The sequence below is a fragment of the Sminthopsis crassicaudata genome, chromosome 2 (genome assembly GCF_048593235.1).
Source record: "Sminthopsis crassicaudata isolate SCR6 chromosome 2, ASM4859323v1, whole genome shotgun sequence".
NCBI lineage: Eukaryota > Metazoa > Chordata > Mammalia > Dasyuromorphia > Dasyuridae > Sminthopsis > Sminthopsis crassicaudata.
Window position 1 is genome coordinate 541,167,622 of NC_133618.1, and position 22,710 is coordinate 541,190,331.

The following is a 22,710-nucleotide window of genomic DNA, read 5'->3' on the forward strand; positions in this document are numbered from 1 at the left end:
AACATACAGATAATGCTCTTATTCTTGTAAAGAATTAGAGAATATGTCTACCATTTGTGGTTGCATAATTTGAAAATACAAATGTCAGCATATATTTGTTATACATTTCAAGAAGATACAACTATTCATTATGTATTTGATCCAAATGATAGCTTTTGTATTACAAAGATAAAACACAAAGAAAAATTTGTATAGATAAGATCTAGCAGGTATGAATATATCAGTAGTTTGTGTCATGATGACATAGTTGTTGCTGGCAGAAGGGGTGGGTAGCACTGGAGACTTAGGTTCTACAGACCATGACTGTTCTCAGGGAGCCCACAGTCTTAATAGGGAAGACAATGTGCAAATAATTGCATACAAACAAGTTACATACAAGCTATATTGGGGATAGTCACGAGATACTAAGAATGTGGAGGACTTCTTGCAGAAGATGAAACTTAAACTAAAACTACTAGAAAGAAGTCATGGAAACCAGAAAGTGGAGATAAAAGAGTACCAGATATGGGGATTCAGCTAGTAAAAATGCAGTCAGAAGCAAGAATGCAAGCAGAGCAGCAGAGAGGCTAGTATCACTTGATGGAAACGTATGTGATAGAGAATAAGGCATAAGAAAACTGAAAAAGCAAGAGTAAGATTATGAAGGGCTTTGAATGCAAAGGCGTTTACATTTGATACTGGAAGCTTTAGGGAATCATATGGAAGTTATATGGTATTTATTGAAAGGGGGGGGTGATATAGTCAGATATATGCTTTAGCAATTTGAGAGACTAGGGGGATGGATGGGAGTAGAGGGAGAAGATTTAGTCAGGCAGAACAATAGGCTCCTGCAGCAGTGCAGGCAGGAGATAAGAGCCTTATACCGAGGTGGTGGCAGTATCAGGAGGAGAGGGAGAATTATATAAGAAGTGTTACCAATGTCAAAATGGCCAAACTGGGCAGCTGATTGGATGTGAGAGACAGGAGTAACACTGAAGTTGGGAGACTGGGAGAAGGGTGGTACCCCTCACAGTGAGTAATGGGGAGGTATGGAAGGTGAAGAGGAGTTTGGGAGAAAAGTTTGGATCTGGAATTTAAATGTTTAGGAGATCTCACGTTAGAAATCTTAATAGGGAGTTGGAGCTGTGAGACAGACCGTCAGGGGAGGGGTTAGTAGTTTGGGGAGAGCAGTTTTAGTTGGATGTGTTGTCTGAAGTCCCACTTCCAGAGCTGGTTCAGCAGTTCTTCAGGTAACGGTGTCTGGTTTTACAAAGTATTGTTGCCTCTTTATTGGCTCATCACTTCAATTCTTCCGGACTTTTGCACGGGTAGTTGGGAAGCCTGATTTCAGGCCCTGACCACTTCTTGGCTACTATGTTAGAAAGGGGATACAGCGAAAAGGACAGAGTCGAGACAGCATGAGGCGCTGAGGGCTTCACATCTGGCTTCTGCTGTTCGCGCTTGATCTCGGATTGGTCCTTGGCCTGGTAGAATCCGGTTTTGTCGTCAGCATAATGAGGCCGTGGACGGTCCGAGCCCCTCGGTGCCTTTTATCCTTCTACACGGCATCTTTCAAACACGGTCAAGCATAGGGCGCATGGGTGTTTGGGGGCACACTGGCAGACATGCACGGCGCCGACTTCGGGGAGGCCCCGGACGCTGGCCTTCCCGGGCCTGGCCCTAAATTAGATTGATTGAGAGCTGTGGCCAGCCCCAGCCTGAGACCAGAGTCCGGCTGAGGGGTCGGGAGCACCCTGATGCCCCCACGTGGCCGGGGATTCTCGAACTCGCCCGTCTCTTGCCCCGCGCTCAAGACAAGGCCAGAACTGCCTAGAGAAATTGGAGTATGCAGCCGCTGTCTCCGTAGTTATGGAAACGGCGGGTGCCTGGCCCGACTTCCGCCTCACGTGATGTCACCGTCCAGAGTGGCCCCGCCCCTTTACCACCACCCCCGGAAGCGGCGCGGCCCGGCGGCCCGGGACTGTTGGGGACCCAGCGGAGTGCGGCCCGGGCCTGCACGGCTGCGCGCTCCGCCCCCGGAGGCAGCCCCCTGCTCCTCCCGCTCCGCCCGGCCGCTCGGCCTCAGGTACGAACGCCGACAGATCCGCGGCCTTGGGCCCGGGGCTTGCTACGAGAAGCTAGGGCTGGGCAGGGAAGTGGGGGCCGGCCCGCGGCAAGTGAGGGGCCTCGTGCTCCGGGGCTGTGTGGCTAGGGTAGCCGGCACGGGAGTGTCTGTGCTGGGCGCATCCAGATCCTGAGCCCAGCAGGTGCCTTCGGATCCTCTGGCTGGGGGGATCCTGGGGCGGGCAGTCGGGCCCACGTCTTTAGTGCGAGAGAACCGGCCTTGGAGTCTAGGGGAGCTGGGTTCGAGTCCCGCCTCTTGACACCCACTGATAGTCCGAACGAGTCCTTCACCTTTGCGTCCATGCATCTCTAAGATCCCGAGTGGTTGGATTGCATCCGTAGAAGGGACGGCCCACGTCCTGACCCGACACAAACAAAAACTTGCTCCCGGGATGATGGTATGGGGAGGTCCGCTGCGTGCAGACGCGACCTCCCGGGGGAGTCTGCGGCTGTCTCCCCGGGGGTGCTTGAGTCCGGGGAATCTCACCTCATTCTGGTGCTCGCTTCCAGCCCCGCGTGCACGGCAAGCGCCCGCCTCCATCAGCAGTCCCTCATTCTGGTAGCAATGCCTCCCCAGTTTGGTAGGACTGGGCTTGTGCCTAATGGGTCTGACAGATGCTGCAGAAATAATTAAAAATCACCTCTAGTTTTTCATGCATTTTTTTTCCAGAAAGTTTTTGGGGTTTTTTTTTTTTGTTTGTTTATTTGTTTGTTTAGCATCCATAGGATGCACTTTACGTTGCTAGTTTATCGCTATTTGGATACTTCTCACTCCTATAGACACATAATTCTAGTAATCCTAATGGACTGAGAGGTAACTTAATAGCCGTTTCCAAAGTCTCTGAGGTTATTACACCATCTGTTCTGCCTCCAACTGATCCAGAGGAAATGGCCTTAAATCGCTGCAGGGAAGATCTAAGGTAGTCCGTTTCTGGCAGTTTTGGCAGCTGTTAACATGAGTTTACTGAAAAGCGGGTAGACATGTTCCCAGCCGTGACTCAGGACAGAGTAGCTGAACCGTTTGCATTGGTCCTGTTAGAGGTGCAGTCTTGCCAGCAGCCTCTAAAGCTAGGAGACTCTTCTGATTATTGCTGTTATTGTTAATTCCTCGTGTAGTTTTCATTCATCATATGTAGTCTTAGATTATAATAAGGATAAGGGGTTTTCTGCCAATGAAGAAAGTGGCATTTTACTGCATAAGATGACTGTTATTTATCACCCTGAACTCTCTCATCAGCACCAAGCATTGTTAAGGGGCTGGTAGGAGGAATCTAGGGTTCAGCCTACACTTTGATGTTTACATTTACATAGAAGATATTCTAAGTAGGGTCAGGGCCAAAATTACAGTTCAGAATGTAAAAGAGCTTCCTTCTCATCCCACTTATCTTAAATTTAACCATGTTATGACTTGTGCTCTTTCTGATTAAATCCAACCAGCTTGGTCAGACTGTTAGGTTTCTTTGCCCCACAGTTTATCCCTCATGTGACTTGGACATTTTAAGCCCACTCTAAAGGGATGAAAAGGATCTACATGGACAAACTTTCCTTTTTCCACACTCTCGGTGCCCAGCTGTTTCTCTCCCAGCTGACTAAACAATCAGTTGCTCAGTCAACACTTGGTATCTCTCTTACTTTTCATATACTTTCAGACCAGCACAAGTGTTAAACATCTCTTGTCTTGAGCGGCAGTTTAGTTCCAGTCCAATGAATTCTTAAATTTAGAGAATCTAAAGTTAGAAAGTGAAGTGATTTTCTTCTGTATTGCAAAGAAATATTGGTAAGAAATCTCTTTTGTTTATTATATAGGAAGTTAAGAATGAGTATAATAAATGTGGGGGAGGGAGGGGAAGTGCATTTCTGCCTTTTGTCTCTTGATTGTACTTTGAAGTTCCAAAATTAAAAGTTCTTTTTGCTTTCAGTTTGGTGATTTGTAAAGCTCACTTATTTTTGGCCTTATTATCTAATATTGGTTTTATAAGTATAATAAGTCATTTTCCCTTACTAAGCAAGATTAGGATGTTGGTTTCTCAGAAGACAATTTATTTCTTGTAATCCAATTTAGCAATTGAATGTTAAATTCATCATTACCTAAGTAGATTTTTTTAAAAATGACAGTTGTTTAAGATCATCCAAATAAATATATTCCTAATTAGTATGCCAGATGCCTTAAATTTGATGAAATAACTAGCCCAAAGATTGTACTTGGGAATTAAGCATGGGGGTGGATCATACAGCTAGGAAGTGTTAAGTGTCTGAGGGCAAATTTGAACTCAGGTCCTCCTGACTTCAGGGCCAATGCTCTATCAAACCGTCATCTTACTGTCCCTAAACATTCATTCCTCAGAAAATAAATCCCTCCCCTTTTGCTTAGTACATTTTTTTTTATTGGCCATATTTATGTTTGAGATAACCTTTGGTTTTTTGTTTTTGCAAAATCATTCCTGACCTAAATTGATTTGTTTTAAAAGTACCCCTTGGGATCAAATTGAGATAGTTATAAAATATATGGATTGAGATTGAAATGTTAATGTAGGAATGTCAAGCTTTAAATAACTTTTGAGTAGCAGGCAGTTTGTTGATAGAACTCTGAAGTAATACTTAAGGGTTATCTGACAGCACATAATTTGTGGAAACAAACAGCTGTTTTTCTTTTTTTTTCCCTGAGGCTGGGGTTAAGTGACTTGCCCAGGGTCACACAGCTAGGAAGTGTTAAGTGTCTGAGATCCGATTTGAACTCAGGTCCTCCTGAATTCAGGGCTGGTGCTGTATGCACTGCACCACCTAGCTGCCCCCAGCTGTTTTTCTTGAAGGTAGTTCAGTTCCAGGCCATGCTTTGGTTACAGATTTTGATTTGGGAAGATTAATTTCCACTTATGTTTGAAATGTAGCAACATTGCCCAGACCTAGAATCGCCACAGTCCAAAGTTCCCACAGGTTATAAGATTCATCTTCCCAGGTTTTTAGTTGATTTATGAGTTTGAAGAACTTAGTTGCGGAAAATAATTATTTGCAAACTCTCTTGAGTATTGGGTTACATAGTTGTGCAGGTGTTAATAGTGAAGTTAATTAGAATGCTTCCTTTGATTGTATCTGAAACTTCAGATACAACACTGATGTTGCTGTATGAACATGATGAATGTTTTTGCTAACTAAATTATTAGAATATAAAACCAGTAGCTATTTTCAGGTTTCATTGTGAATCAGTGAAAAAAAATATTGTCTTATATCAAGGCTGATATCAAGGCTGAGTAAATATCTAAGGGACCTTAGAAATCATGTGATCTAATCTTACATTACAAATGAGAAAACTAGCCCCCAGAGGGATGAAGTTAACATTCCCTTACATAACTGTATTCACCAATCTCATTGGTACAGGCTTATTTCAGTACTTCATAGGGTCTGCAGTTTATTAGGTATGATTATTCCCTTTATTACCACAGATTACAGCCATTTCATGTTTTAGTAAAGATGGTTTTGGTGAATTTTTGTGGCCAAAAATGTTCATCATTAAATGGTTAGTACCACAGTAGGACATTTTTGGTTGGGGGGAAAAAAAGGACATTTTAAATAATGTTTCTCTTTTGCTAGTTTGGTAGTAGACTCATAAATCTGTTATGATGCTATATTTGGCCTCTTAGAAGGCATTGTTCAACTTTTAATCCTAACATTAGACATTTAGTTGACTAGCATTTATTGCTTACCATGTGTCTGATATTTTGTTAAGTCTTGTCAGATACAAAGTAAGGCAGAAAACAGGCCTTGCCCCCAGTAGCTGACAGTCTAAGGGGGGAGACAGTATGCAACAACTGTATACAAACAAGTTACATATGAAATAAATTGGGGATAATCTCAGAGGGCTGGCACTAAGGTGAAGGATTAAAAAAGACTTCTTGAAGAAGATGGGACCATGGTTTATATAATAGCTCTCTTCCCATGTATGTAGGAGTTAATATAAGAAAATACAATAGATTCAGTTAGGTGCGAAGTTTAAATCCTGCCTTTGACGTTTTTACTGTATGTATGACCTTTTTAAGTCACTTACCTTGTGTGGGCCACAATTTCCTCATTTTTAAAATACAGGGGTTCATCTAGGTAACCACTGTGGTGTATCCTCTTCAATCTCTGATTGTGACTCTATAATGTGTTTCAAGTAACATGAAATTCTGGAAGATCATATGTGACTATGTAGGCCACTATTTGGGCACCTCTGATCTGGGTACTCTGTTAAAAAGTTTTATGGCAGCTGATAAAGACAATTCCACAGTTACATGTTTATTAAAGTTAGTTTTAAAATACTCTTGTCAAACGGTTACTTATACTGTAACATTAAAATTAGAAGGAAAAGGAGAGTGGCTTCTAGCCCTGGTAGTGCTATTAATGAATTGTATGACTTTGAACAAAAATCACTGAGCCTCTTGGAGCCTTGGTTTCTTTATCTCAAAAAATGAAAAATTAGAAGAATTATTCTTTTAAGATTCCATCTAGTTGGAAATCTTTTGACCAGATGATTTCTAAGATATTTTTTACTTCTAACATTGTTTTGATACACTAGATTTAGCTAGCATGTTCTTTAGAGCAAAAAAGAAAAAAAGTTTATTGATAGCATAAAATAGCTCTCATTCTCTTGCCTTAAGCATTATTTGTTCATAGGAACAGCTTTTGTGTTTAGTTTTTGTATAAACATGAATTCTTGGTATAAAACATCACATGTTTTTATTTCAGGGTTAACAGCTGTTTCAGCAAATCATGGGAGAGATTAAAGTCTCTCCTGATTATAACTGGTTCAGGAGTACAGTTCCCCTTAAAAAGGTATGTGTGATTTTGCTATATCTCTTTTGTATTTTTTCCTTTCTTCCTACTTTCTAGACTGATGCTCTCCATATTGTAGGTATTTAATAATTATCTACGGAATTGAACTTTTTACAAAGTCCTGGTTTGGTTTTTTTTGTGGTTGAGACCAATGCTAGTGTAACCTAACTCATTTCCACTCTTGCCAAGCACTGTGGTTTTATTGTTCAACAGAAAGGTTACATAATCTGTGAAGTACGATTATATTTTTAGGTTAATTCAAGATTGAAGGTGCAGATGACTACACTCTTTATTTCCTAAACATGTTTTTTGGTAGTAAACCCCTCTATACTTCTCTAATCAGATTATATGTCCCTGCAAATAGAATTTGGTAACTTTATATAGTTGCTTATGCATTGCTCACTGTTTTAATTTGAAAGAAGTGGATCATCATCAGAATTCCATAAAGTATGGTAAAAATCTATTATAAAGTACTGTCTATTTCCCAGATTGGTTCATAGTATTTTGGATCAAAATTGCCTCCTATTTTTTTATATATTGATAAATGGTGCATTTTCTCAATAAAAAGTATGCCAGCAAAATGGGTGTAATATTTGGTGCTCCCAGATCAATGTATTCATCTTTTAGAAGACTTTTGGCTGTGATGATTTAAAAAACTCAAACTCTTTAAAAAAATTGTTGTGTTGATTTGGGGTTCCCAAAATAATTTTAAAAAATAGTTCAGCAATAATATTGGAGAAAAGGGACTCTTTAGTTACAAATATCATCAAAATTGATACTTTCACAGAGGTATCAATATGCTATGTACTTAAGATTTTTTATTGTGCATATGTAACATATGCCTTTATTTAGCAAAAATATTCACAAAATTATGGTTTTTGACACATCAAGAAGCAATGAAGATGATACAGAGTAATTACAAAATAATTTTTCATATTGGAAAGCAGAGGCATATTTCTCTAATTCATCATCCTACAAGTTTCTTTGGTTTAGGGCAAATCACTTTAGAAAGCACTCTGTCCCTTATTGTATTTAAGTTTCTGGTTTCCAACCCTTCCCTCTTTGGAGAGCAATATGTGCATCATTTCTTTCCCACCCAACCTCACTCAGGCTCCCTAAAAGACCATACCTACATAGGACTATAGAACAACTTTTCAAAAGTCAGTAGTCCTTTCTCTAAGTATATGTAAAAGTAGAGGATATAATTTGAAACAACTAGTGCTTCCTTTATCGACTTCCTGTTGCTCATAAGGAACAACCTCTTCAGCCTAATATTTAAGACTTTTGATAATCTGGCTCCAGTATACCTTTTCAGGTTTATTTTAGTGCCTATACCTTTTCGTGTATTGTATTTTGCTAACCATCCTGGACTATAAACTGTTTCTTCATCTGGTCCTTGACTCTCTTGTTTCAGTATATTTATGCAAACCATTCCCTTTGCTTGAAACATCTCCACCTATTCCCCATCTCTGCCTTTTAACATGCTTTTCTTTTTTCTTGGCTTAGCTCAGAGACCATTTCTTTCATCTTCTCAATTCAAAGTGAGCTTTCCCTCTGAAAAAGAGATTTTTCATTTTTATATTCACTTCACTTAGGACCTTGCACATAGTAGGTACTTAAACACTAGTCTGTTGAATTGAATTTTAGGAATTCCATACAATTCATCAATTCAATAAATATTTGTTAAATAATCACTGTGCAGCACATTACATCTAATTGTATAATTATCTCTAATTACCAGAACACTTAGTATAATATAGTTCATGACAAGTTTGCTTAAGCATTTGGATAGACTTTTAAGTCAGTAGATAAACACTTCCAGTTCTCTTTTTCTCTAACTTTTTTTTTCTGTTGTTTCCTTAGAAAGGATCTCCTAAAAAGGTGAAGTGAAAGTAAATGTTTAAATAGTTATAGATCAGTATGGGTTATTTGAAAGACCATGCAAAGTATGAAAAGAATATTTGGAGTCAGTATAGATGTTCACTCTCATTCCCTTTCCCAGTTTCAAAGCTCTGGTTAGGGCACTGAGTTCAGCCTTCTAGGCAGAAGTTGCAGGAGGCAGTGGCTTAGCTTGTAGGGTGTCATTGAAAGTCACCACAGAATAACCCGCCTTTCTTTCCCCATTTTGAAGAAAGCTATGAATGATGTCTCCCAACTGGGTGCTGTCAGGGACTAGGGTGGCAGGATTTAGGGTATGGCACACCTGGAGAGTCAAGTCAGGTAGGAGAGCCTGATACCTATTAAGCCTCCCTATTCAGCCACTGATGTCCTTTGGCTTCTTTTTTTTTTTTTTTTTTTTAAATTTTTTATTTTATTTTATAATTATAACATTTTTTTTGACAGTACATATGCATGGGTAATTTTTTACAACATTATCCCTTGCATTTACTTCTATTCAGATTTTTTCCCTTCCTCCCCCAACCCCCTCCCTCTGATGGCAAGCAGTCTTATATATGTTAAATATATTACAGTATAATTTAGATACAATATATGTGTGTAGAACCGAATTTTTTGTTGCACAGGAAGAATTGGATTCAGAAGGTAAAAATAACAGTTTACATTCATTTCCCAGTCCTTTTCTGGATGTAGCTGGTTCTGTCCATCATTAATCAATTGGAATTGGATTAGCTCTTCTCTATGTTGAAGAAATCCACTTCCATCAGCATACATCCTCGTACAGTATCATTGTTGAAGTGTATAATGATCTTCTGGTTCTGCTCGTTTCACTCAGCATCAGTTGATGTAAGTCTCTCCAAGCCTCTCTGTATTTCTCCTGTTGGTCATTTCTTATAGAACAGTAATATTCCATAACATTCATATACCATAGTTTACCCAACCATTCTCCAATTGATGGACATCCATTCATCTTCCAGCTTCTAGCCACTATGAAAAGGGCTGCCACAAACATTTTGGCACATACAGGACCCTTTCCCTTCTCTAGTAGTTCCTTGGGGTATAAGCCCAGTAGTAGTATGGCTGGGTCAAAGGGTATGCACATTTTGATAACTTTTTGGGCATAATTCCAGATTGCTCTCCAGAATGGTTGGATTCTTTCACAACTCCACCAACAATGCATCAGTGTCCCAGTTTTCCCACAGCCCCTCCAACATTCATCGTTATTTGTTCCTGTCATCTTAGCCAATCTGACAGGTGTGTAATGATATCTCAGAGTTGTCTTAATTTGCATTTCTCTGATCAATAGTGATTTGGAACACTCTTTCATATGAGTGGAAATAGTTTTAATTTCATCATCTGAAAATTGTCTGTTCATATCCTTTGACCATTTATCAATTGGAGAATGGCTTGATTTCTTATAAATTAAAGTCAATTCTCTGTATATTTTGGAGATGAGGCCTTTATCAGAACCTTTAACTGTAAAAATTTTTTCCCAATTTGTTACTTCCCTTCTAATCTTGTTTGCATTAGTTTTGTTTGTGCAGAAACTTTTTAATTTGGTGTAATCAAAATGTTCTATTTTGTGATCAATAATGGTCTCTAGTTCTCCCTTGGACACAAACTCCTTCCTCCTCCACAAGTCTGAGAGGTAAACCATCCCATGTTCCTCCAATTTATTTATGATTTCGTTCTTTATGCCTAAATCTTGGACCCATTTTGATCTAATCTTAGTATGTGGTGTTAAATGTGGGTCCATGCCTAGTTTCTGCCATACTAATTTCCAGTTTTCCCAGCAGTTTTTGTTAAATAATGAATTCTTATCCCAAAATTTGGGATCTTTGGGTTTGTCAAAGATTAGATTGCTATTTTTATTCACTATCTTGTCCTGTGAACCTAACCTATGCCACTGATCAACTAGTCTATTTCTTAGCCAATACCAAATGGTTTTGGTGACTGTTGCTTTATAATATAGCTTTAAATCAGGTACACTTAGACCACCTTCCTCTGACTTTTTTTTCATTAGTTCCCTTGCAATTCTCGACCTTTTATTCTTCCATATGAATTTTGTTGTTATTTTTTCTAGGTCATTAAAATAGTTTCTTGGGAGTCTGATTGGTATAGCACTAAATAAATAGATTAGTTTGGGGAGTATTGTCATCTTTATTATATTCGCTCGGCCTATCCAAGAACACTGAATGTCTTTCCAATTATTTAAATCTGACTTTATTTTTGTGGCAAGTGTTTTGTAATTTTGCTCATATAATTCCTGACTCTCCTTTGGTAGATATATTCCCAAATATTTGATACTATCGACTGTTATTTTGAATGGAATTTCTCTTTGTATCTCTTGCTGTTGGATTGTGTTGGTAATGTATAAAAATCCTGAGGATTTATGTGGATTTATTTTGTATCCTGCGACTTTGCTAAAATTCTGAATTATTTCTAATAGCTTTTTAGCAGAGTCTTTGGGGTTCTCTAAGTATACCATCATGTCATCTGCGAAAAGTGACAATTTGATTTCTTCATTTCCTACTCTAATTCCTTGGATCTCTTTCTCGGCTCTTATTGCCAAGGCTAGAGTTTCTAGTACTATATTGAATAGTAATGGTGATAGTGGGCAACCTTGTTTCACTCCTGATCTTACAGGGAAAGGTTCTAGTTTATCACCATTACATATGATGTTTACTGAAGGTTTTAAATATATGCTCCTTATTATTTTAAGGAATAGTCCATTTATTCCTATACTCTCAAGCGTTTTTAGTAGGAATGGATGTTGGATTTTATCAAATGCCTTTTCTGCATCTATTGAGATGATCATATGGTTTTTATTAATTTGATTATTAATATGGTCAATTATACTAATAGTTTTCCTAATATTAAACCAGCCCTGCATTCCTGGTATAAATCCCACTTGGTCATAGTGTATTATCCTGGGGATGATTTTCTGAAGTCTATTTGCTAATATCTTATTTAAGATTTTAGCATCAATATTCATTAAGGAAATTGGTCTATAGTTTTCTTTCTCAGTTTTCGATCTACCTGGTTTAGGTATCAGTACCATGTCTGTGTCATAGAAGGAATTTGGTAGGACTCCTTCAATCCCTATTTTTTCAAATAGTTTACATAGCATTGGAGTTAGTTGTTCTTTAAATGTTTGGTAGAATTCACCTGTAAATCCATCTGGTCCTGGGGACTTTTTCTTAGGAAGTTGGTTAATAGCTTGGTCTATTTCTCTTTCTGAGATGGGACTATTTAAACTACTTACTTCTTCCTCTGTTAATCTGGGCAAGCTATATTTTTGAAGGTATTCTTCCATTTCATTTAAGTTATCGAATTTATCGGCATAAAGTTGAGCAAAGTAGCTCCTAACTATTGTTCTAATTTCCTCTTCATTAGTGGTGAGTTCACCCTTTTCATTTTCAAGACTATCAATTTGCTTTTTCTCTTTCCTTTTTTTAATCAGGTTTACTAAGGGTTTGTCTATTTTGTTGGTTTTTTCATAAAACCAACTCTTAGTTTTATTAATTAATTCAATAGTTTTTTTACTTTCAATTTTATTAATCTCACCTTTTATTTTTTGAATTTCAAGTTTTGTGTTTGTCTGGGGGTTTTTAATTTGTTCCTTTTCTAGCAATTTTAGTTGTAAACCCAATTCGTTGGCCCTCTCTTTCTCTATTTTATGCAGGTAGGCCTGTAGAGATATAAAACTTCCCCTAATTACTGCTTTGGCTGTATCCCACACATTTTGGTATGATGTCTCATTATTGTCATTTTCTTGGGTGAAGTTATTAATTATGTCTATGATTTGCTGTTTTACCCAATCATTCTTTAGTATAAGATTATTTAGTTTCCAATTATTTTTTGGTCTATTTTCCCCTGGCTTTTTATTAAATGTTATTTTGATTGCATTATGGTCTGAAAAGGATGCATTTACTATTTCTGCCTTACTGCATTTGATTTTGAGGTTTTTATGCCCTAGTATATGATCAATTTTTGTATAGGTTCCATGAACTGCTGAGAAGAAAGTATATTCCTTTCTGTCTCCATTTAGCTTTCGCCAAAGATCTATCATATCAAACTTTTCTAGTATTCTATTTACCTCTTTGACTTCTTTCTTATTTATTTTGTGGTTTGATTTATCTAATTCTGAGAGTGCAAGGTTGAGATCTCCCGCTATTATAGTTTTGCTATCTATTTCCTCTTGCAGCTCTCTTAATTTCTCTTTTAAGAATTTAGATGCTGCACCACTTGGTGCATACATGTTTAATATTGATACTGCTTCACTATTGATGCTTCCCTTTAGCAGGATATAATGCCCTTCCTTATCTCTTTTAATTAGATCAATTTTTGTTTTTACTTGATCTGAGATGAGGATGGCTACTCCTGCTTTTTTGGTTTTGCCTGAAGCATAATAGATTCTGCTCCACCCTTTTACTTTTAGTTTGAATGTCTCATCCTGTTTCAGGTGTGTTTCCTGTAAACAACATATAGTAGGATTCTGACTTTTAATCCAGTCTGCTAACTGCTTCCTCTTTATGAGGCAGTTTGCCCCATTCACATTTATGGTTAGAAGGACTAATTCTATATTGCTTGCCATCCTATTAACCCCTGCTTATGCTTTTCCCCTTTCCTTCCCTTTTACCCTCCTATCCAGTATTAAACTGGTAAACACCACTTGCTTTTCACAGCCCTCCCTTTTTAGGATCCCTCCCCCACCTTAAAGATCCTCCCCTTATTTTACCCCTTTTCCTCGAAATTACTGTATTCCCTTCCCCTTAGCTTACTCCTTCCCTTTCACTTTTCAATGAAGTGGAAGAAGTTTCACCATAAATCGAATATGTCTATTGATACACGCTATGTTCATCTCCCTCCTTTCTTTCTCTCAGATATAATAGGTTACCTTTGCCTCTTCATGAGATGTAGTACCACCACTTTGTACTTTTTTTATGATATAATCTCCTTTCCACCTCTATTTTCTAAGACAAATTGTACATATGTTCTTTACATATTTTTTTGACAGAAGTATAGTTCTCAAGATTTCTTTTTACCTTTTTTAGAAGTCTCTTGAGTTCTGTATTTGAAGATCAAACCTCTTATGTAGGTCTGGTTTTTTCATCAAAAATAGATGGAATTCATTTATTTCGTTAAATGTCCATCTTCTTCCCTGGAAGTCCTTTGGCTTCTAAAATGCTCTGAACTCGGTGCAGGGTCAAAACCTCTAATGGCTATCCCAAGGTTAGTTTTGAGGCCTCTTCAATTAAAAGGCCACCAATATAAGGCAGGAGGGCCATCCTAGGGAAGTGGAGTCCAGTTTCTTTGAGAACTGGGTTCTGGGGTTGCCAACGGTGTGACCCTGCCTTTCAAGACTGCAGATCAAGATAAGCCTTCAATTAAGCAGCTCCATATCTCTTAACCCTGTAGCCAAAAGTTTGTGCTTAAGAAATCTCTCTATCTTGGAGAGCTTTGGGTGCAGTACAAAAAGACTATCTGGAGGTGTGAGAAGAGAAAATTGAGTCCCCAATTTCACCATTAAATCATGCCCTAATAAGGGAGCAGGGTAGGAGGGAATAATAACAAAGGAGCGTTTAAATGGCAGGTCACCAAGTTGGCAAGGCAGAGGAGAGATCTCAAGGCAGCTCTTGAGTTCCCCTGCAATCCCCATTCAATGGGGGGAGGAGTAAGAGACCAGAGTGCTAGAGTGAGAGTGAAGGAGAAGCCCCTCCCATGGTAAAAAAATTTCAATTGTCATAGTAAAAAGAAACAGTCCACCAGGTGTTGAGTTGTCATGGTGGAATGAGGGGGGGCTTGACCAAGCCCCAAACTCCTGCTGGAAGGAAGAATAGTCCCTTTTGCAGTGCCCCTCCTGCTCGAAGTCAGGGCAAGGACTGGGGAGTCTACTTGGACAGATTCCATAACACCTAAAGATGAACCTTTGTGGTTCCTGGAAATGTCAACAGCCAAGAATAGGGACTGTTCTCCAAATTGTGCTTTAATTCTGGGGCCTCTCTCCTTGGCTGCAGTGTGATCCCTATCATTAACAACTCCCACAGCTGTTTCTAAGGGAGAAATTTGAGGGACCAAATCTGGCTTCTTTCCCAGGAAAAATCAAGAAGGACATTGGCCTTGGACCCCTTCAAAGGCTGGATGGAGTCCTCAGGTTTTTCCTTAGTCTGGGAGAGGTTTGACATTGAAAAAGGCATCTTTGCTCTGAGTGTCTCTCCCTGAGAGTCTGCTGCTTCCAGGGGCAGAGGGTAAAATCAATATCCTGAGAAGGAGAAAAAAGGCTGGGAGTCTCAGGGTCTGGTTCAGGTGAGAGAGATAGAGTTAAAGAGATGTTGCCGGACATAAGGTCCTATTCTGGAAAGGATTCAGAATCCTCCTGATAGGGACTGCTTAGGGGTGCAGAGGGGAGGGTTCCCTTGTCCCTAGAGGAGCTGGAAGAAGTAAATGTCTTTTCCTTCCATTAAGTTTAAGCAGCATCCTGCATTGCTGTTTTAATTTAAGCTTTTTAGTTTTCAAGCTGAATTTGTTTCTTCCTAAGGAAGGATCCTTAGAAACAGAGGTGTTTTGTCCCATTTTGCCACAAACCCCAGATTTTTCAATTCTATAGCTCCTCATTCTCTTTAGGCATCCTTAGAGAGAGATGCATATGACAAAAACTTTCCCTGATTAAGGGGACGTTTTGTCAAGGCACAGGAAGCGTTGAGCTCCCACAATCCAAATTTTCCCGGGAATTCCCGGGAAAATTTGGATTGTCCTGGCTATCCTGTTGTTGACAACAAGAAAAGGCTTTACTTCATCCAGATTCCTGATCAGGGAACCAAAATGATGAGATGCAGATGATGAGGTTAGTGGTAGTGAAGAATTGCAAGGTAGCAAGAATTGGAGGCCCCTTTGGCCCCTGCAGATCCAATGCGAAATAATTTGAAAATCTGAAATCTGTTTGGCAAAAAAAGGAATTTTATTGTTCACTAAGAAGGAAGCTTTCTTAGTGGACAAAACTCCTCATTAGGAGTTTGGTAATTAGGAGTTTTGCTAGGAAGCCAGACTTCTCAGTGGCAAGGTCCTGTCAGGAAGAAAACAAAGGTTAACATTGAGAAGAGAATATCCCATGGACAAAAGTCCTGGCAGGCAGCTTTGCCAAGGTAGCTTCCTTGGCAACCATAATCCTGTTTAGGACTTCTGCAAAGATTCAGGGCTCAGAGTTGTCTTTTATTAGCTGTCTGAAGCTTGGGCTTCCATTCAAAATTGAATGAGATTTCACTCAATGTTATCAATGCCTTAGGCCTAGATTTCCAATTGAAAAGAGATTATTTATCTTGGAGTTTCTGAGCCACTCAATAGGACTATCAGGCCAAGATCTCCAACTGAATGAGACCACTTAACTTGGAGAGGGTATTGTCTGGGAAAGGTATGTTTTTCCCAGGGGAAAGCTTGAAACCGTTTCAGGGTTCACCCCCATCATTAATACATACCACCTTATTTTGTTTCCCCTAAATTTGTGTCCTTGACAATTTAGATTTAGATTTAGAACATATGCTTCCAAGATCATATTAGTATATTCTGTGAGATATGTTGAATAGCCTTCATTTTTGCAGGAGTTTACTTTGGAAAATGTGCTTGAGGCTGGGGAATTATGTGACCCAAGTGAGTGGAAGCACTAGTGTGGTAGCTATAACTCTTGTCAGCACAGTGGTCATCCTTTCTGGCCAGTGTCAAAGCCCAGGAAAGCTGCTGTGACTTCTTGCCATGGGCTTTTTCTGTGATTGGGAGGCACAAGCTGAATTAGAATTATAAAATGAAGTAAAATTTTATTTCCAAAAACAAAGGAGTTTTTCAAATAAATTGAAGGACCATTTGTCAGGGATATTGTTGAGGGAATTCCTGGTCAGACATAGCCTGAGCCCCATGAAAACCATTTGAGTCCTTTTTCTAAGATAACAAGATCAAAATATAAAATTGACAAAAAGGGAATCAAGCAAGCAGAATTGTACCTCCTTCAACAACCTACTCCCAACTGATTATACATTTGTAAATGACTGTTTGTAATTCCAAGCTAATGTTTTCTATTGGTCCTCTGTGAGAAAAAGCCCCAGGGTCACAAAAGTTGATTCCTTCTCCCTCCCATGTGAAATATCCATCTTCTGTGGTTCATTGCTATTAGCTGGCTTCTCCTTGAGATTTCCCAGGAGCTGAAATCATTGAACAATTCTGCAATTCCTGCCTTCCCTCCTCTCTACTCCATCACTTCCCCCATTCCCAGCAAACACATATATACAAAAGGTCACTCAGATTTAACTTGCTACAGAGTAAATATCATAGTCACTTTTTTTTTTTTTTTAATAATATTATCCCTTGTATTCATTTTTCCAAATTATCCCCTCCCTCCCTCTACTCCCTCCCCCCGATGACAGGCAATCCCATACATTTTACACGTGTTACAATATAACCTAGATACAATACACGTGTGCAAATACCATTTTCTTGTTGCACAATAAGTATTAGATTCCGAAGGTACATGTAACCTGGGCAGACAGATTATTAGTGCTAACAATTTACATTCACTTCCCAGTGTTTCTTCTCTGGGTGTAGCTATCTCTGTCCATCATTGATCAACTGGGAGTGAGTTGGCTATCATAGTCACTTTTACTAATTATATTTCTTCACATTATCTTTATGGAAATGGAATTTGTATAATATTAACACTAATAAAGGATAATATTATTCTTTGGAAGAATACAAAGCTATCTTCTGTAGTTTGGTTATCGACATTAACACTGAAGAAAATAAAAGATATCAATTTAGCTCTTACAAATGGGAATTTGACATTAAGGTTTGGATGCCCTAGTTTTATCTTTTAATAGGTCAGTAATATTAATATTATCATTGATATTCTACTTATATAAAATAAGAACTATCTAAAAACTAAATTCATTACAGGAATCTTCATATTTTTTCTTAACTTTTTCTTTCAGATTATAGTAGATGATGATGATAGTAAAGTGTGGTCACTCTATGATGCAGGCCCCAGAAGTATCAGATGCCCCCTCATATTTCTTCCCCCTGTAAGTGGAACTGCAGATGTGTTTTTCCGGCAGATTTTGGCATTGACTGGATGGGGTTACAGAGTTATAGCAGTGAGTATTGAGGGATCAAGGGATTGGGTTTTTCTTTTTCTGCTAATTTTTAAGGCCAGTTATGAAAGCCTTATTTTTTCAGTAAGAAAGATTGTTTTGAGATGCTTTAAAAAATTATCAAGATATTTGAAGAGAAGTAGCATATATACTCAGATGTATTATATATATATATATATATATATATATATATATATATATATATATATATATGACTGTAGGTCATATTATCATAACCCAAAAGACATGGTTACATATAGGAATGTGATAGCACCACCACAAACTTATTTGTCTCTCTAAATTTTGTGACTCTTTGGTTCAAACTTTTTTTGGTAATGGAAAGAGAAAAAAAAAAAAATTCAGTGTTGGGTATTAAATGATCTTTTTTGAAGGTATAGTCCAGCTGTGCATTTGGGGCCTCCTTTCTTCTTCCAGTTCCTTCTGGAAAGCTGTCTTATATGCTAACCAGTGAAATTAAGTATAGAAAATTTCAATGTCAAGTAGAGAATTGAAATCAAAGCCAGCTTCCTCTTCTGATAATTGAAAATTGACCATAAGTTTATGTCTCTCAAATCAGTTACTTTTCTCATCTTTACGAAATGTCCACTTGTGTTGGATTTTTCTTCTTTTCTTTTGCCTAAGTGAAAAGTAACTCTTATTAGCTATAGATAATATTAGGTATATGTTAGCTATGTAGAAATATTTTAGTTTCTTTGGGTTTTAGCTATTAACTTCTTCAATCCTATTAGCTAGATGGAGTTTCACTATTTATTTGGTCAGAATTCTCTATACTGCTCAGATCTTTTCTTTTTCATTGCTCAGAGAGGAAGTTGGCAAAAGTTTTTTGTTTTTATTTTTGTTTTACTTCAAAACAACATTCATCACTAATAAAAATTTCTTTAATTCCTCTGCTATTCAAATCTTTTTCTCCTCTTCATGAATGCTTTGTGAAATTTAATAAAAGTATTGTTTATTACATAAAAGCCATACATTGTCATTGATTTAGCCTAACCTGATGTCAATTAAAAGACAAGATGAATATTATTAATTTAGAACATCCAAGCAATACAGACAGGGGGTTTAAATATAGTAGGATTTGGAGATGACCTACTCACTCCCAATAATCTGTGGTTAATAACTTTCTTTTCTTCATTATCTAATTGAGAATTTTCTAGGTTCATGATGCCATGGTCATGTTCACAGATAAAAAGACTAGTATAAAATTATACAGTATGACTCAATACCAAAAAGAAAAGAGAGAAGATTTTGTTTAAAAGCTTGATAAAGATACATTGTGGCAAGAAAAAACAGTGGAAGCTATATAAAGTAACTACAACCCCCATTTATTTTCAAACTTTTGCTTAATTGTAGATTTTATTTTCAATTCTGTTGACTCAACTTAGAAGGAAGTTTGATCTAAACAAAATCAAGATTTTTCAAAGAAAGATTATGTTTTCTCATCATCCCTGAAATTTTTTGAGTGTTTGGGATCAAAATTAATCTGCATTAAAATCGGCATTCTTATAGTATTAGGAAATTCATATTTATCTATTCTTTAACACCAACTTAATCCTTTTTTTTTGTTCCAACTACATTGTCACCTCTAATTTAAAAAAAATTATTGCTGTCTTTTGTTTTTATATCTAGGATAATGTTAGCTCTAATTTTTATTAAACAACAGAATGAATTTTTTAAATGAAATATGACATTCAACTAAAAACTGAAATTTTGTTATATAAATGCTATTGTATATTGAGATACTTTTCAGATGTATATGGATTAGGTTTCATTGTTTTAATACATTATTATTAAAAATTCTTATTACAGCTGCAGTATCCTGTTTATTGGGACCATCTTGAGTTTTGTGATGGATTCAGAAAACTATTAGACCATCTACAACTTGATAAAGTTAGTACACCCAAATTTTTAAATTACATAATTTAAATTTATCTTATATTAAGAGAGTATGGGCAAATCACTTACCTCCTAGTATCTCAGGTAACTATTATAGGTTGCCTAACAGTTGATAATATAAATTGGTTGAGAGTGTTTCTTAACATGCAACTTCCCACATCAGTGAAATTACAAGCCTAGACGTGTGGGTTTCATGTAGTTTTTTTTAAACTTGATTATAATTTAGTTACATTATATTTCTTGCTGAGATATTTGTTTTTAAAGTTACACTTAAATGTAAACAAAAAACATCTTTATATTTTCTATCTGTTTAGATATGTCAAATGGCAGAGAATAGCCAAAGCTGATAAATTGTATTTAGTTTTATTTTAAAATTAAATTTCGGATGGAATTTCCAGGCATTTTACTGCAATTTTTGGTAATTTATATTTGATTCAAATTAAGGTTCATCTTTTTGGGGCTTCTTTGGGAGGCTTTTTGGCGCAGAAGTTTGCTGAATACACTCACAAATCTCCCAGAGTTCATTCCCTTATCCTCTGTAATTCCTTCAGTGATACCTCCATCTTTAACCAGACCTGGACTGCAAACAGGTAAGAAAATTAAACTTAAACTGATATTTTGCTTAATATTAAAATGCTAGACAGTTTTTGGGGAGTGAGGGAGAAAGAAAAATAATTGTATCTCACAGTCATGTTGCTTTTTTGTTGTTCAGTCGTTTCAGTCGTGTCCAACTCTTCGTGACCCCATTTGGGGTTTTCTTGGCAAAGATACCGAAGTGGTTTGCCATTTCCTTCTCCAACTCATTTTACAGATGAGGAAACTGAGGCAAAAAGGATTAAGTGACTTATTCAAAGTCACACAGCTAGTAAGTGTCTGAGGCTGGATTTGAACTCAAGAAGATGAGTCTTCCTGACTCTGGGTCCCAATACTCTATCCATTGTGCCACCTAGCTGCCTATGGTCATGTCATTGCCCTCTTTAAAAAAAAAAAGAAAGAAAGAAAGAAAGAAAGAAAGAAAAACTTAAGAAAACCTAACTTTTTAGGGGAAAAAAGAGCCTGATGAACATTTAGATTCTCTTCCAAACTTTGATAACACATAACTTAAAACCAGCTTTTATAGACTCGTGGATTCTACTTTTTTCCCCTCATGTTAGACCATTTTTATATATACATTTCCATGTGTAATTCACCATGTCATTTCTAATAGATAATATCCATTTTGGGGGTCCAAAGATTATTGTCAGGTTTTCAAAGTTATAAATTATGCCTCTGTGAGAATCCTTATACATATTTTGTTTTATGTTGTTGATATTTCTTTTGTGTTACTTCCTTGGGGCATATTTCTCATAATGGAAGAGTAAATAAGGTTAGAAAATGTAGTTTTGCTTTTCCTGGCACGCATTGTCTTACTGCTCTTTTTGAGGTGTGAACTAGTTTAAACGCTACCTACTGTAGATGTGGGCAACCACATCCGGAGTAGTATGAGATTTTGTTATTTGCATCTATTTCTTCAATTTTAACAGGTCTGTGGCATTTTTGCTGGTGAAGCAATGCTAATACGTTTTTTAAAATATCAAGGACTTAAATATATGTTGGGGATTGGTCTAGTTTTGGGTGTCCTCATAAGGAAAACATTTCTGGCATGGTTTTCACACTCTAGATAGAATTACACTGTTATGTTTTGAAATATCCTTCTATGCTATCCCAGAATTATCACTCTTTATTTTCAGTACCTGATCAATATCATCTTTAAAATACTAAAGAAGAAAGAAAGAACCTGGTGGTTATTGGAGGGGATAACATTGGCTCTGGCGCAGAGTGATGCAACAGAAAGAGTCTTGGAGCCAGAGGGACCTGGTTTTGAGACTGGGCATTGCTACTTACTAGTTGCATAACCCAAGAGCAAGTCAGTTCACTTCCTTGGGCCTCAGTGCTCAACTATAAAATGGGAATGACCATTTTGAAAGTCCTGTCACATAGGATTGTAGAAAAGAAACCATTTAGTCTAAAAACAGTATTTAAATATAAGTGGTCATTACTCTCTCCCTAGGCTTTCTCAATTTCAGCATGAACCAAAACCTATTTTATACCTATTGTAAATGATTCTCAGCTAAAGTGAAAAAGAATTATTTTAAAACTATAAAATGAATGCTTGATGATCTTAAATGTTCATATTTACAGATTACTTAGTTTGGGAAATATATTTTTTCATATTGCCAGAAGATACCTTTTCTTTAAAGCAGCAGTTTCACAAACAGGGATCTGGCAACCTGAAAGCAGAGCAACCTGTATTTTCAAAGGGAACAACTGATTCACTTACAGATTGTTTAACAGAGTTAGGCTGAACTTGTAAACTAGTAGTTTATAAAGTAGTATCCAAATAAAATCATCAACTTTCCTATCTCTTTAAAGTGTTTTGAATTATTACCCATAATTCTTTGAAATATTTACATAATAGTTTAATAACAAACAAGATAATGTATTCTGCAAAGTTGAACTTAATTATAACTGCAGAGGAAAAGGAGCCATAGAAACAATAACTTCCTAGAACTTATGTTGAGAACCAGAGTTTAGAAGTTTTGAAAAGACAAAAGAGAGCTTAGAAAACAATTGAGAATCCCTCCTGACATAGTAAAATCCTAGTGTAAATGGGAAATAGTGAGAGGGGCCTAGTAGGGATAGGCAGCAGAATACTGGAGGCAAACTCCACTTTCTTCTCCATAAGGCTTCTCCTGATTGTTCCGGCTTTCGGAACCTCCCTTTAACAAATCACTTTGTATTTATCTTGCATAGAGATATTGAAGTGAAGGTTGGCTTCCTAATGGATTGTAAATTTGTGGAGGGCAGGAACTGT

General features: G+C 37.4%; 1 protein-coding gene across 2 annotated transcripts in view; it reads left to right on the forward strand.

Moving 5' to 3' along the window:
- The window catches only part of SPG21 (SPG21 abhydrolase domain containing, maspardin), a 32,985-nt gene that overhangs the window by 5,640 nt on the left and 4,635 nt on the right, over positions 1-22,710 (forward strand). Inside the window, exons 1-5 of one of the 2 annotated variants that reach the window (XM_074294830.1) lie at positions 1,911-2,065; positions 6,826-6,912; positions 17,784-17,945; positions 19,770-19,850; positions 20,301-20,446. In XM_074294830.1, coding sequence (XP_074150931.1) covers positions 6,850-6,912; positions 17,784-17,945; positions 19,770-19,850; positions 20,301-20,446 — 452 coding nt within the window. In that variant the 5' untranslated portion in view covers positions 1,911-2,065; positions 6,826-6,849. Of the gene's footprint in view, positions 1-1,910; positions 2,066-6,825; positions 6,913-17,783; positions 17,946-19,769; positions 19,851-20,300; positions 20,447-22,710 lie in introns of those variants that run through there. The other variant, XM_074294831.1, reaches the window with a different exon arrangement.